Below are 13,836 nucleotides of genomic sequence, written 5' to 3'. Positions count from 1 at the left end.
AGGTGGCCATAGGTGGGCAGCAACCCAGCAGCAGGACTGTTACTTCAGCCTTTGTACAAGGAACAACAGGAGGAGCTCTTCCAGAGCCCTGCAAAATGACCTCCAGCAGGCCAAAAATGTGCATGTGTCTGCACAAACGGTTAGAAACCGACTCCATGAGGATGGTCTAAGTGCCCGACATCCACAGATCGGGGTTGTGCTCACAGCCCAACACCGTGCAGGACACTTGGCATTTGCCACAGAACACCAGGATTGGCAAATTCGCCACTGGCGCCCTGTGCTCTTCACAAATGAAAGCAGGTTCACACTGAGCATGTGTGACAGACGTGACAGAGTCTGGAGACACCATGGAGAGCGATCTGCTGCCTGCAACATCCTTCAGCATGACCAGTTTTGCAGTTTGTCAGTAATGGTGTGGGGTTGACAGCCCTCCATGTGCTCGCCATGGGTAGCCTGACTGCCATTTGGTACCAAGATGAGATCCTCAGACCCCTTGTGAGACCATATGCTGGTGCGGTTGGCCCTGGGTTCCTCCTAATGCAGGACAATGCCAGACCTCATGTGGCTGGAGTGTGTCAGCAGTTCCTGCAAGATGAAGGCATTGAAGCTATGGACTGGCCCACCCGTTCCTCAGACCTGAATCCGATTGAACACATCTGGGACATCATGTCTCGCACCATCCACTAATATCACATTGTACCACAGACTGTCCAGGAGTTGGTGGATGCTTTTGTCCAGGTCTGGGAGGAGATCCCTCAAGAGACCATCCGCTGCCTTATCAGGAGCATGCCCAGGCATTGTAGGGAGGTCATACAGGCACATGGAGGCCACACACACTACTGAGCATCATTTCCTTGTCTTGAGGCATTTCCACTGAATCTATCTATGTGGGATTTTAGTGTTCCCTTTATTTTTTTGAGCAGTGTATTTTCTGCTGCTTTTCTTTGCACAGAAATTCTCCTCTGTTTAACCCCTTTCGGATGGGATAGTACGTCCGAGGTCAGATCCCCCTCTTTGATGCCGGGCTCCGGCGGTGAGCCCGCATCAAAGCCGGGAAATGTCAGCTGTTTTGAATAGCTGACATGTGCCCACAATAGCGGCGGGTGAAATCGCGATTCACCCCCCGCTATTAGCTAGCTAAATGCCGCTGTTAAACGCTGACAGCAGCATTTAACCGGTACTTCCGGCCATCCGGCCGGAAATGAGCGCATCACTGACTTCCGTCACATGATCGGGGGTCAGCGATGCATCAGAATGGTAACCATAGAGGTCCTTAAGACCTCTATGGTTACTGATGCCGGCCTGCTGTGAGCGCCACCTTGTGGTTGGTGCTCATAGCACACCTGCAATTCAGCTACATAGCAGCGATCAGGCCCGATCGAGTGGTGCCAGCTTCTAGCCTCCTATGGAGGCTATTGAAGCATGGCAAAAGTAAAAAAAAAAGTAAAAAAAAAGTGAAAAAAATAAAAAAAAATATAAAAGTTTAAATCACCCCTCTTTCGCCCCATTCAAAATAAATCAACAGAAAAATATCAAACCTACACATATTTGGTATCACCGCATTCAGAATCGCCCAATCTATCAATAACAAAAGCATTAATCTGATTGCTAAACGGCATAGCGAGAAAAAAATTTGACATGCCAGAATTACGTTTTTTTGGTCGCAGCGACATTGCATTAAAATGCAATAATGGGCGATCCAAAGAACGTATCTGCACAAAAATGGTATCATTAAAAACGCCAGCTCAGCATGCAAAAATAAGCCGTCACCTGACCCCAGATCACGAAAAATGGAGACGCTACGGGTATCGGAAAATGGCGCAATTTTTTTTTTTTTTTATTTAGCAAAGTTTGGAATTTTTTTTCACCACTTAGATTAAAAATAACCTAGACATCTTAGGTGTCTATGAACTCATAATGACCTGGAGAATCATAATGGCTGGTCAGTTTTAGCATTTAGTGAACCTAGCAAAAAAGCCAAACAAAAAACAAGCGTGAGATTGCACTTTTTTTGCAATTTCACCGCACTTTGAATTTTTTTCCGTTTTCTAGTACGCGACATGCTAAAACCAATGATGGCTTTCAAAATTGCAATTGCAAAAAATAAGCCCTCACATGGCCATATTGACGGAAAAATAAAAAAGTTATGGCTCTGGGAAGGAGGGGAGCGAAAAAGGAACACGGAAAAACGGAAAATCCCAAGGTCATGAAGGGGTTAAGGGTATGTTTCCATGGTCAGTAAACGCTGCGAGTTTGACAATGCATACAGCTGCAGCATCAAACCCGCAGCGTCCAGATGTTACAGCATTGTCGACGGGATTTCAAGAAATCCCATCTCCACTATGCATTAAAAGACGCTCGCGGTTCCCTGTGTAAATGGACATGCGGTTTGTCTTTATAGAACGCAGCATGTCTGTTTATGTTGCGAAGATGCTCAGTCTCCAAAATATAAATTTCCCATTCACTATCATTAGATGTGGTAAAACTGCATCATCTTTATAGTCACATGCGTAGTAAGTGCGGAAATGCAGCTTACTACACATGGGTACTAATTTAAATAATGTCTTACCTTCTGACACAGCCGGAAGTTCGCGACCACTGCAGTTCTTGTGATGAGATCAGATGTTCGTGAGAACGGCAGTGCAGGTGACTGCTGGAGACCGCGTTATCTCGGGTGGTCATCTACAAGCTTTGCTACATTGGACTACATTGGACAGGGAGTATTTTTGTTGGTTTATTATTTTATTTTTTTGCAGGAGATCGACAGCGTGCACTAAGTATGGTTAATTAAGATTATCAAAGGATTTTATTCTGGCTGTGTCTTTGTAGACCATACAGCTATAGGATTAGTAATGGATAGGTGTCTTATAGACGCCTCTCCATTACTAATCCGTTGGCTTGATGTCAACGAGCAATATACAGGTGACATCAACCCCACAAATATTACCCCACTTGCCACCGCTACAGGGCAAGTGGGAAGAGCCGGGTAAAGTGCCACAATTGGCGCATCCTCATTTTTTTGAGGGGATCCCACTATTTTTGTTAACCATCCAAGGTAAGCAAGACTGCTGCGGCCTGTTATTATCAGGCTGGTAAAGTTCATGGATAGTGGATCCTTACCAGCCTGAAATACCAGTCCCAGTAGTCTGCTTTACTCTGGATGGTTAACAAGCATAGGGGGACCCCACGTCATTTTTTTTGTTATTATTTATTTATTAAAGAGGGGGCCTCCATGCTTTCCTCCACTTCCTGTGTCGCGTATATCCGGCTGTGTCACAAGATTGACCATTATTTAAATTCGTACACATGCATAGTAAGCTGCGTTGCCGCACTTAATACACATGTGACTAGAAAGATAATGCAGTTTTACCGCATCTAATGAAAGTATATGTTTCCACGATCAGCAAATGCTGCAGGTTTGATGCTGTGTTCATTCGCGGCTTCCAACCCACAGCGGCCAGATCTTACAGCATAGTGGATGGGATCCCATGCCCACTATGCATGGACAGACGCCTCCGGTTTCCCTGCGGAGGCAGATATGCGGAGCATCTTTCGAGACTGCAGCATGTCAATTTATCTTGCGGAGATGCTCAATCGCAAGATAAATTTCCCATCCAATGTATCAGTGAACACATGTGGAATCACCTGCGTTCAAAAGCCAACATCGCTTTGGATGCAGTGCACATGCACTATGTCCAAAGCACTGCTGGTTCCTGACCGTGGGAATATACCCTATGGGTAATTTCCGCAGTGGAGACTGAGCATCACCACTACATAAATAGACATGCTGCGGTCTGGAAAGACGCACTGCATGTCCGACTCTGCGGGTGATCCTCGGGCATCGGTGCACGCATAGTGGACATGGGGTTTCTTCAAATCCCATCCACTATGCTGTAACATCTGGCCGCAGTGGGTGGGATGCTGTGGATGTACGCAGTATCCAACCCACAGCATTTACTGACCGTGGGAACATACCCTGCAAACAGAAAATCACTTTTTTCTTTTATTTTCCTTCCCAGATGCCAACTTTCAATTAGCTTTATTTCAAGTGACAAAAAAAACGCATGCGGAAAAAATGCATCAAAAATGCATGAAAAAAGCACATGAAAAAAGCGCATAAAAAACGGGTGACCTGCCAGTGACCTCAGATGCAGATTTCACCTGCATCAAATCCTGAGCAAACACTGAGCCATTCCTGACCGTGGAAACATACCCTAACTGTCCAAGTAAAGTGGATGTGATTTTATGAAAACTGCGTCCCTCGTGCATCTAAAGACGCTGCTGAATTGTGTAGTTTTGGTGCTTTTCTTTCTAGAATCTTCTACATGGAGCCTAAAAAATGCATGTAAAAAAACTGTAGTTATTTAGAAAAAACAAAGCTTTTCTGTTCTATAAAACCAGACATTAAAATCACGGTTTCACATCTGCACTAAAACGCATCATACGGGGGGGGGGGGGGGAATAAGTATTTGATCCATTGCTGATTTTGTAAGTTTCCCCACTGAGAAAGACATGAATAGTCTATAATTTTAAGTATAGGTTAATTTTAACATTGAGAGATAGAATATAAAAAATAAAACCCGGAAAATCACATTGTATTAACCTATACTTAAAATTATAGACTGTTCATGTCTTTGTCAGTGAGAAAACTTACAAAATCAGCAAGGGATCAAATACTTATTTCCCCCACTGTATAAGGAGGAAAAGGCATAAAAATGTAGCAATAATCAGAGAATATTGTTATTGTGTAGTTTAGTGCAGGTATCTGCAGAGAACAAAAAACAGTGTATTTTTGCAATGTGTAAACACGGCCTTAGAGCTCTTTCACATATCAATGTCTCCGGTACGTGTGATGACAGTTTTCACACATACCAGCGACACTTACATATGTAGACCTATTCAAGTAAATGGGTCTGCATACATGCCAGTGTGTTTTTCCACGGACCGTGCATCCGGGGGCAAAACATGCTGAAGTGTCCATTTTGTCAACAGCAGCACAGGCCATAATAGGTCCCACACATGCGAATACTGATGACTAGCAGATGACATCCGTGTGTCATCATGTGACATGTACCGGCACCTGGGAATCAGCAGTCCTGTTTGTGCTGTTCTTTGGCACTTGGTGCTGAAGACAGCTCATATCATTGCCTCCTGCTGTCCCTGCGATCAGCGTGAGCAGGGGACAAAGTTGAGAGTTGTATTCAATGATAACAGCAAGAGCAGGCAGACGCTGATTGGTGTTTTGATTAGCCAGTGCCTGCGCTTTAAATAAATTAAAAAAGAAAAATGCCGTAGGTTCCCCTGTCTTTTTGATAACCAGCCAGGCAAAACTGACAGCTGCGGGCTGCAACCTTCAGCTGTCAGCTTTAGCAAGGTTGGCAATTAAGAATAGAGGGGTCCCCAAGCCGTATTTCTTATTTTCTTAATTATTTAAGTTTTTTTTAAAAAATTGCGTGCGGTCCTCTCAATTTTTGACAATCAGCCAAGCTAAAGCAGACAGCTGGGGGCTGGTATTCTCAGATGGTAAGGGGCCATGGATTTTGGCCCCCACCTGCCTGAAAATAGCGGCCCACAGCAATCCCATAAAGGGCACAGGGGACAGTGATGTGAGCTGTCTTCACAACTCGGCACTGGGAAACCACTGATTCCCGGGTGATGGAACGTGTGATACTGATGAGGCACACGTTTGTCACACGCACGCCACACATATCAAACACACTGACATCCAGCCTCCTGGGATATTGATACCAACTTTGAATACATATGATGCTTTTTTCCCATTTTTTTCATAGTGGTATGGTCACCAAACAAACTTAATTCTGGCATTTTGAATTTTTCCTCCTTAGGCCATGTGCACAGGTTTAGCGTTTGGTGAGTTTTTTACTTCACTATTTGTAAGCCAAAACTAGGAGTGAAACATTCAGAGAAAAAGTATAATAGAAACACGTCACTATTTCTGCATTTTTTTTTCACCTACTCCTGGTTTTAGCTTACAAATACTGAGGTAAACACTCACCAAATATTCATCGTGTGACCATTGCCTTATACTATGTTCCCACGATGAGCTCTTGGTATGTTTTTGATACTGCCTATTTTTATTGCATCAAAAATGCAGTTCCAGTTCCTGCTGTGTGTGTTTGAAATCCACAACATATCAATTTTTTTTTTATTTTTTAATCCTTAGGGAACTTGAACCTGCGATCATCTGATTGCTTATACTATATATTACAATACCACATATCTTGGCTGAGCTTCACAGGAAGACTAAGGCTATGTGCACAGATTGAGTAAAAATTCTGCACCATTTCTGCATCTCTTGGCAGGAAAAATGCAACTGCAAAAACGCACGTTTTTGGTGCATATTTTTTACCTGTGCTTTAGGTGCCTTTTGCCTGTGTTTTTGGCTGATTTGAGTGAAGTCAATGGTGGAAAACTCTGGCAAAAATGCACAGAGAATTGACATGCTGCAGATTATTTTCTGCACCAAATCTGCAAGTCAGAAAAAAGCAATATGTGTATGACACTTCAGGTTTCTCATTCACTTTGCTGGCATCATGTTTTGCTAACAAATCTGTGCAGAAAAAATGCCATAAAAAGATGGCAAAAACATGTAAATGTAGCCTGAGATGGCAGTGATTGGGACTTCAGTAGGACTCGGCTGTCTTGGTAACACATTGATGCCTCATGATCATGTAGCGGAGGGCTGATGGGAGCTGATGTGCGCAAACACTGTCGACCTCTTTATTTAAATGCCACTGTCAGATAGTTATGGAGGCATTTAAATGGTTAACAGCAACAATCGGAGCTCAGCTCCATCTGCTGCTAGACACAGATGCTAGTTATATAACATAGCCAGCATCTACTGCTAATGAAAGGAGCTCAGCAGCCCATATGTCCTCTCCACACAAGGGCATCCTAGCATTAATATACCAATATGTCATTTTGCATTAAAGGGAACCTGTCAGCAGATTTTGCCGCTATAAGATGTGGCCACCGGCCTTCGGGGCTTATCTACAGCATTCTATAATGCTGTAGATAAGCCCCCAATCCGACCTGCATTTGAAGAAGAATACATTTTATTATACTCACCCGGGGGGCGGTCCTGTGCGGTCCGGTGTGATGGGTGTTGCATGTCTGGGTCTGGCACCTCCCATCTTCTTGCGACGACGCCCTCCTGCTTCTTCGTCTCTCCGTTGCATCGGTGTTCCTGCGCAGGCGTATTTCTCTGCCCTGTTGAGGGCAGCGTAAAGTACTGCTGTGTGCAGGCGCCGGGCCTCTCTGAGCTTTTCCAACACCTGCGCACTGCAGTTCTTTACTCTGCCCTCAACAAAGCAGAGAAGTACGCCTGCGCAGGAGCGCCGATGCCAGTGAGCGATTGAAGAAGCAGGAGGGCGTCGTCACAAGAAGATGGGAGGCGCCGGACCCCTACCTACAACACCCATCGGACCAAACCGCACAGGACTGACCCCCAGGTGAGTATAATATAACTTATTTTTCTTTACTTGCAGGTCTGACCAGGGGCTTATCTACAGCATTACAGAATGCTGTAGATAAGCCCGGAAAGGTAGTGGCCTGAAGAGCTCCCTTTAAGGGCTTAATGAGTGTAACTTGAGGATCTGTTTAAGCTAAAGTTGTACTTTCTAATTTTCTTTGAATTGCTCTTTTTTTTACCAAATACATCAATAATACTTACTTAATGTTATGTTCTACAGCAAACTGCATTACCAATGGCAGCATTACAATATCATTGATCCTCATCTGGATTGCAGCTTTGTTCTGGTCAATGGCACCCTTACTAGGCTGGGGAAGCTATAGAGGTGAGTTGCCTACAAACTGGGTTATCACACATTACTAATGATAGTGGTTCCGGATAGTTAAAGCAGAATCTAAAATGTAACGCTAAAAACACACGTGAAAAAAATTCTTAAATTAAATTTTAGAGATGAGCACTTTGATTTGGCTGCCCTAGTCCAGAATCCAACACAATCTCATACATTTACCAAGGCCCTCTTATTATTACCTCCTGGATGAAAACTACCATAGTGTGTTGAAATGCACATTGAGGGTGCACCGTTATACTACCAGCATGTCAGGTGCATGCCATCGTATAATTGTGCTGAATATTATCTTTATATTGCAGCAGGCTTTCAGCATTCATCATTATTTTTATTAAATCTATCCGAGTTATATGCTATTGAGATGTTATATACCGTTGAGAATATATTGCTCTTCATTCTGTTATTGACTCAATATTTGAAGTGATGCATATATTTTATCCTTGCTACATATGCACTGCTCGAATATATTGTTCCATTGTTACTTGAATCGTTATACAGTAGTTCCTCATTATATTTAATAATGAGGCCTAGTCCTGTTTATGTCGAGATGCCTAGTAAACGCCAGGCTGTCATGGAGAACTGAACTGAACCCGAACCAGTGCAGAGTGAAGCAAATTACTCATCTTTATTAAAGCCAGAGACAAATTTTGAAAACTGATGATAGGGAAAAAGCACCCATAAGATTTTTTGTGGAAGTCTTACAAGCCCTACATTAAGTCAGTTCAAACACTAAAGCAAATTTTACACCTTCCTCCATGGTTTTGGAGAGTTGAACATATGGTGGAGAACATACTTATACAATTGTGAAGATTGAACAATATATGTAGTCTACTGGTTTGTAATGATACAGGAGATATGTTACAATGTTACAAAAATGTAGTTTACCACAGGTTTTAAGTGAAGTATGCCCCATAGCAGTTACAATTGTCCTCTTCTGTGCGTACCATCTCTGGTGATGTTTTATGATGCCCGCCCATCGGTTTTCCCTGTTTGTCAATGTATGTCTGTTTCCCCAGTATATGATCTGCCTGGGTTGAAGTTGTGGTGGGTATGAAAAGGTAAGAGTCCATGGGATTTTTCTCTGAGGAGTAAGTGGAAGTTGGTGAGAAGCTATTTTTGACTGATGGTGGAATAGTGAAACATGAAACCTCAGATGAATCAGCCTTTGCGGTGTACCACCAATTATCCTTGCTTTCCCGTAGTACAGTGCGGAAAGAAAAGTATTTAGTCAGCTACCAATTGTGCAAGTTCTCGAAACTTAAAAAGATGAGAGAGGCCTGTAATTGACATCATAGATAGACCGCAACTATGAGAGTCAAAATGAGAAAACAAATCCAGAAAATCACCTTGTCTGATTTGTCAAAATTTATTGTGCAAATTATGGAGGAAAATAAGTATTTGGTCACCTAAAAACATGCAAGATTTTTGTCTCTCACAGACCTATAACTTGGTGGCTAACTAAATTCATTTTTTCCCAACTGTATGTGTTCATGCTCACAGTATACTTAGATTCAGGTGGGACATCTGCAAAATTGATTTCTCTAAAGGTACCTTCACATTAAGCGACGCTGCAGCGATACCGACAACGATCCGGATCGCTGCAGCGTCGCTGTTTGGTCGCTGTAGAGCTGTCACACAGACAGCTCTCCAGCGACCAACGATCCCGAAGTCCCCGGGTAACCAGGGTAAACATCGGGTTACTAAGCGCAGGGCCGCGCTTAGTAACCCGATGTTTACCCTGGTTACCAGCGTAAAAGTAAAAAAAAACAAACACTACATACTTACCTACCGCTGTCTGTCCCCGGCGCTGTGCTCTGCACTCCTCCTGCACTGGCTGTGAGCACAGCGGCCGGAAAGCAGAGCGGTGACGTCACCGCTCTGCTTTCCGGCTGACCGATGCTCACAGCCAGTGCAGGAGGAGTGCAGAGCACAGCGCCGGGGACAGACAGCGGTAGGTAAGTATGTAGTGTTTGTTTTTTTTTACTTTTACGCTGGTAACCAGGGTAAACATCGGGTTACTAAGGGCGGCCCTGCGCTTAGTTACCCGATGTTTACCCTGGTTACCAGTGAAGACATCGCTGGATCGGTGTCACACACGCCGATCCAGCGATGTCCACGGGAGATCCAGCGACGAAATAAAGTTCTGGACTTTGTTCAGCGACCAACGATCTCCCAGCAGGGGCCTGATCGTTGGTCGCTGTCACACAGAACGATTTCCTTAACGATATCGTTGCTACGTCACAAAAAGCAACGATATCGTTAACGATATCGTTATGTGTGAAGGTACCTTAAAGCTCCCCAAGATTTCCCTTGTATCTCTTCCCGTTTTGTATACCTTTTCTTCAAGTAACTGCAAACAGGCCTTTTGTGGTCAAGATGAATTAAAGCCATAGTGTTTGTATCATCTTTATATCAGGTCAAGCTTGTGATCTTACTTTAGATAAAATAAAAAAGAGACTGTGGGGCATATTTCATAGGTCCCGAATGCCTGCAATCATGTCATATCATCAATTCTATTAATTTTAGTTTGGTTAAAATATTAACTACTCATTCTCTCGTTTTCTTAGATCGCATGTATGGGACTTGTGAAATTGACTGGACCAAAGCTAGTTTCTCTACAATTTATAAATCATATATTGTGTCCATTTTTATTTGCTGTTTCTTCCTGCCTGTGTTGGTCATGGTGTTCTGTTATGTTTCAATAATTAATACGGTGAAATCAAGCCGTGCTTTAACTACAGAAGGAAATTTATCAGAAAGGCAAAGGAAGATGGAAAGAGATGTAACCAGGGTATGTTTCATGAAGCAAGTATTAACTACGTATTCAAGAACTATTAGTACTGAAAACTTGGTTAATATACAGTTAATATGCAAAACCTTGGATAATAAGAAAATGAGCATATACTCTGTAGAAAGTAAATGAATAAATAGTAATATTTCATGTAAATAACATAGGGTACTTAGTTAACTCTATTTTGATATAAAAAGCGTAAAAGCCATCCCACTGTGACAAGGTGTAGCCAGTTGGGATGGATCTATCTCTAGTATTTAAACCTCACCTTGTGCCAGCCAATCTCAATATAGATGTGGGCAGAGCAAGGCCCATGGGAAACTGAATGAAATGCCTAGCTCCAAAAGGGGGAGCAGAACCCATGTTAATATACAATTAATGCCTTATCAGTTTTGAACTAGTAGTAATCGCAATGGGCGGATTGATTCCCAGGACTTCAGTCCATCAGCCAAGTCAGTAGTCTCTAGCCAGTGGATGAGAGGCTCTCGAATCTCTAGCTATTCAGGATTCCTGCATGGTTTTTGGTTAGTTGGGATAGTGAGACGTAATCCGTTAGCCCAGGTGATCAAAAGCTGCACTGGGGTTCACCATAAGATAAGAGATTTGCGAACCTCCCATCCAATGGCCAGAGACTAATGATGTGGCAGGTGGATCGGCGTACTGAAAAATGATCATCCCATATAGAATAATAATAGTTTCAAACTGATAATATATTTATCGTATTATTTTACGCCATGTTTTCAGTTACTTAGCTAAAAATTAGATTAGCTTTGGCTAACAATGCTTGAACAGTTAATAATGCCATAAGGCCATTAGTGAAACACAATGTAAATTAATGTTCTCAGTGAGAGGTGGGTCTGACAGAGCAAGAGACTCTCCTTTTGTGACACTTTCTCTGTCTAATTACCATATATTAGAATATTTCAGAGTACTGTAACATTTATTTGTTTTGAACGTGTAAACTTTATCTTTATTTTACGATTCTCAGGTTTCAATTGTGATTTGCACAGCCTTCATTATTGCTTGGTCTCCATATGCTGTTATATCTATGTGGTCTGCGTGGGGATTCTATGTACCCAGTCTTACCAGCATATTGGCAAGCCTCTTTGCTAAATCTGCCAGTTTCTATAATCCACTGATCTACTTTGGGATGAGCTCCAAGTTTAGAAAGGATCTGAGTATCTTGATTCCATGCACGCAGCAGAGTGGCAAGGATCCAGTCCGCCTGAAACGCTTCAAACGTCTAAAGCACAAACAGGAACCTGTACAACAATTCAGGCATAAAAAATGCATTGAAAATCCAGAACCACAAGTAGTACCATGTGAAGACTCTGGGGTGGGAAGCCCTAGCAATAGCCCTCCACTGGAAATGAAAGATGTCTGCACCTGTCATTTAGATATAGCACCTGATAATCCTAGTTATCAATGTGATCGATTATGAATTTCAATAATTCTCCAGGTTCTCTTAAAATGCATGATTTTTCTTAAGCCAAAGTAAATGTATGCAAAGAATTACAAAAATAAAAGATCTCATGCAATTTTCTAATAATTATGTTTACGTTCAACAACTTAAGAAATATTGTTTTATATTTCACTCTACTCTCCACATTGATAAACATCGACAATGCAATACTTAAAGAAAAGTGTAAGCAGAAAATGATCTAGTATTTAAATCAGGGTTTTATGTTAAATATACTTTTTAATATTTTATAATGTTTTTTTTTTAAATCACTATCTACGGTATGTTAGAAATTAAGAAATCTTGCTATTTTAACACTGCCACTAAATGAAATATTGGGCCCATATTTCCTGTGCTTTTCAGCAGTCATTGACTAACTTTCATTCATCTCATTCATCGAATTGCAGAATTAATTTCTGCACATGACATTTTTTAAGTGAGAGCAGCAGGTGAGCTCTGATAATCACCTACTGTGAACAGGGCCGCCATCAGGGCATTACTGCCCTGAATTGCGTATGGGGCCCGGTGGGCAGAGGGGGCCCGCATCGGGCCCCATCTTATCTGCTCACCGGGCCCCTACCAGCAGGCTAAACCGGGCCCTAAACACGCGCTTCGGCAGTTTAACGCAATTGACGTGCGGGCCCGCGCCCGCACGTCAATAGTTAACAGCTGCCAGCCAATCGGAGGTTGGCAGCTGACGTCATCCACAGCGCGCACATCGCTGGCATCTGACATCATTGTCAGACAGGGGGCAGAATGCTGGACACGGGGGCAGAATGCTGGACACGGGGGCAGAATGCTGGACACGGGGGGCAGAATACTGGACACGGGGGCAGATTGCTGGACACGGGTGCAGACTGTGAGACACGGGGGCAGACTGTGAGACACGGAAGGAGACTGTGAGACACGGGCAGAATGCTAGACAGGGGCAGAATGCTGGACATGGGGGCAGAATGCTGGACATGGGGGCAGAATGCTGGACACAGGGGTAGAATGCTGGACATTGGGGCAGAATGTGAGACACGAGACATGATTGGAGACACAGGGGGCAGGATGAAAGACATGGGGGCATGACTGGAGACACTGGGGGCATGACTGGAGACACTGGGAGCAGAATGCTGGACACGGGCAGACTGAAACACGGGGCAGAATGCTGGACACAGGGGCAGACTGTGAGACACGGGCCAGAATGCTGGACACAGGGGCAGAATGCTAGACACAGGGGAAGAATGCTGGACACGGGGGCAGAATGCTGGACATGGGGGCAGAATGCTGGACACGGGTAGAATGCTGGACATTGAGGCAGAATGTGAGACACGAGACATGATTGGAGACACAGGGAGCAGGATGAAAGACATGGGGGCATGACTGGAGACACTGGGAGCAGAATGCTGGACATGGGCAGACTGAAACACGGGGCAGAATGCTGGACACAGGGGCAGACTGTGAGACACGGGGCAGAATGCTGGACACGGGGGCAGAATGCTGGAAATGGGGGCAGAATGCTGGACACGGGATAGAATGCTGGACACAGGGCAGAATGCTGGACATTGGGGCAGAATGCGAGACACGAGGCATGATTGGAGACACAGGGGGAAGGATGAAAGACATGGGGGCATGACTGGAGACACTGGGGGCATGACTGGAGACACTGGAGGCATGACTGGAGACAGAGGGGGCAGGATTGGAGACAGATGGGGCAGAATGGAGATACAGGGGGCATGAATGGAGACACGTGGCAGGATTGT

General features: G+C 43.8%; 1 protein-coding gene across 2 annotated transcripts in view; it reads left to right on the top strand.

The window, feature by feature from the left end:
* The window catches only part of LOC138680572 (visual pigment-like receptor peropsin), a 98,504-nt gene extending 86,339 nt beyond the window's left edge, over positions 1-12,165 (top strand). The window contains exons 4-6 of one of the 2 annotated variants that reach the window (XM_069767923.1): positions 7,713-7,817; positions 10,406-10,629; positions 11,618-12,165. In XM_069767923.1, coding sequence (XP_069624024.1) covers positions 7,713-7,817; positions 10,406-10,629; positions 11,618-12,070 — 782 coding nt within the window. In that variant the 3' untranslated portion in view covers positions 12,071-12,165. The remainder of the gene's footprint in view (positions 1-7,712; positions 7,818-10,405; positions 10,630-11,617) is intronic. The other variant, XM_069767921.1, reaches the window with a different exon arrangement.
* Positions 12,166-13,836: the final 1,671 nt, after the last annotated feature.

The sequence above is a fragment of the Ranitomeya imitator genome, chromosome 5 (genome assembly GCF_032444005.1).
Source record: "Ranitomeya imitator isolate aRanImi1 chromosome 5, aRanImi1.pri, whole genome shotgun sequence".
Taxonomy (NCBI): domain Eukaryota; kingdom Metazoa; phylum Chordata; class Amphibia; order Anura; family Dendrobatidae; genus Ranitomeya; species Ranitomeya imitator.
Note: the sequence above shows the minus strand (reverse complement) of the source record. Positions and strands in the feature narration are given on the sequence as shown.